The 2,073-nt window shown below is 57.1% G+C and overlaps 2 protein-coding genes across 2 annotated transcripts in view; both read left to right on the plus strand.

Annotated features, from left to right (window-relative positions):
- The window catches only part of LOC106819070, a 7,064-nt gene extending 5,610 nt beyond the window's left edge, over positions 1 to 1,454 (plus strand). Inside the window, exon 2 of the mRNA XM_014823730.1 lies at positions 1,144 to 1,454. Within this exon, the coding sequence (XP_014679216.1) occupies positions 1,144 to 1,454 (311 nt within the window). The remainder of the gene's footprint in view (positions 1 to 1,143) is intronic.
- A 128-nt stretch (positions 1,455 to 1,582) lies between these two features.
- The window catches only part of LOC106819071 (T-box transcription factor TBX2-B-like), a 5,603-nt gene continuing 5,112 nt past the window's right edge, over positions 1,583 to 2,073 (plus strand). Inside the window, exon 1 of the mRNA XM_014823731.1 lies at positions 1,583 to 1,965. Coding sequence (XP_014679217.1) covers positions 1,583 to 1,965 — 383 coding nt within the window. The remainder of the gene's footprint in view (positions 1,966 to 2,073) is intronic.

Genomic DNA, 2,073 nt, shown 5'->3' on the forward strand with positions numbered 1-2,073 from the left:
TCTCTCTCTCTCTCTCTCTCTCTCTCTCTCTCTCTCTCTCTCTCTCTCTCGCACACACACTCTTTCTCTCTCGCTCGCTCTCTCGCGTTCTCTCTCTCTCTCGCTCTCTTTCTCCCTCTCTCTCTTGCTCTTGCTCTCTCTAGTGAGAGAGCTCTCTCCTTCCCTCTTGCTATCTCTCTCTCTCACTCTCTCTCTCTCTCTCTCTCTCTCTCTCTCTCTCTCTCTCTCTCTCTCTCGCACACACACTCTTTCTCTCTCCCTCGCTCTCTCGCGCGCTCTCTCTCTTTCGCTCTCTCTCTCCCTCTCTCTCTTGCTCTTGCTCTCTTTAGTGAGAGAGCTCTCTCCTTCCCTCTTGCTATCTCTCTCTCTCTCTCTTTCTCTCTTTCTCTCTCTCTCTCTCTTCTCTCTCTCTTCTCTCTCTCTCTCTTTCGCGCGCGCTCTCTCGCGCTCTCTCACTCCCCCATCTCTCCCCTCTCTCTCTTCTCTCTCCATGTCACCTTTGTTTCACCTTTACCCGTCAGTCGGTAGGGTTTTTTCTCCACACGCCACTCTCATGATTTTGGCTTGCCTACAGAAACTGCAGCAGCTACATGGACTAACTGCTCATACAATGCTGACACTGAAATTAAATACTGATCGGATAATTGTTAGCCGCCATCATCATGTTACGAGAACGTGATTGATGTGGTTTGTTATCACAGTGAGGGTTAGGGTCAAGGTTAGGGTTAGGGTAAAGGTTAGGGTTAGGGTTAGTGTCAGGGTTAGGGTTAGGGTTAGGTTAAGGTTAGTGTTAGGGTTATGGTTAGGGTTATAGTAAGGGTTAGGGTCAGGGTTGAGGTTAGGGTTAAGCTTAGGGTTAAATTTAGGATTAATGTTAGTGTTAGGGTTAGGGTTAGGGTTAGGGTTAGGATTAGGGTTAAGGTTAAGATTAGGGTTAAGGTTAGGATTAATGTTAGTGTTAGGGTTAGGATTAATGTTAGGGTTAGGTTTAGGGTTAGGGTTAGTGTTACCGTTAGTGTCAGAGTTGGAGCTATAATATACGCTTGTATTTTCAGGTTACTTGTGTTTCCCTTGCGTACTTGTATTTATCAGCGTACACCCGTGACTATAACCGAACCCCTCTCTCTCTTCTACATTTCGCAGAAAACCATTCGTCCCAGGCCGGCAGATCGGCGGAGGAAGCTACCGGCAGGGAGGAGGGGGAGGTCATCCCCAAGGAGGAAGTTCCGGATCGCAGCGGCAGCACGTTCAGCCACGACCACGGCCACTCCTCCTCTTCGAGCGACGAGTCCCCCGTCAAGGTACTTCCCCGCCACCACCACGCCCTGCCGCTGGAGACCGACTGCCGGCTTCCTCTCTCGAGAGACTCCCTCGAGAAGGCGGCGGCGGCGGCGGCGGCAGCGGCGGCGGCGAGAGGCAACGCTGCGGGCGATCGACCGCCCGACATCCTCTGAAGTATTACCAGAGCGAGGGCGGAGTCGAGTGCCGCCGGCGAACAGTTGACATGCAGCCGCGCGGCGCATTCACCCCACACGCTGCTGCGGTACCTGCTATCCCTAGGTACGGCGGGACGGCTCCCGCGATGCCGTTCGGCCGCTCGGGTGGCAGTTCTGCTGCGCGACGATCGCACGCGCTACACGTGCGGCCGCCGGACACTCTGCTACCTCAGCCAGCTTCGCGCGGCCGCGGGAGTCTACCGTCGTGCGGAGGAACAGGCGCACCCGGGCCCTCGCCGCGACTGACGCAGCGGCGGAGGGTCGCACCTGCCGCGAAGGCCGGCGCGCGGCGCGCTGCAGCGGCGCGGCAGCCGCAGCAGCGGAGCCGCGCATCGAGATCGGGGCTCGGCTGCCTCAATGCGGCGAGTTCATGCGCCGCCAAACCGGCACGCTCTGTTCCATCAAGGGTTTCGCCGGACTCGCGGCCGGCGGCGTTCGACGGGCGCGGTGCGTCGCTCGGCCTCTTTCGGCTAGCAGCTGCGGCCCGTTCTACAGTCGCGCACGCTTCACCCTAGTCAGCTGGCGAATCACCGAGCGACGACGATTGGTGACAGACCGCCAGTCCTCTATCTGCGAC

Source organism: Priapulus caudatus, unplaced genomic scaffold (genome assembly GCF_000485595.1).
Source record: "Priapulus caudatus unplaced genomic scaffold, Priapulus_caudatus-5.0.1 Scaffold2804, whole genome shotgun sequence".
Taxonomy (NCBI): domain Eukaryota; kingdom Metazoa; phylum Priapulida; class Priapulimorpha; order Priapulimorphida; family Priapulidae; genus Priapulus; species Priapulus caudatus.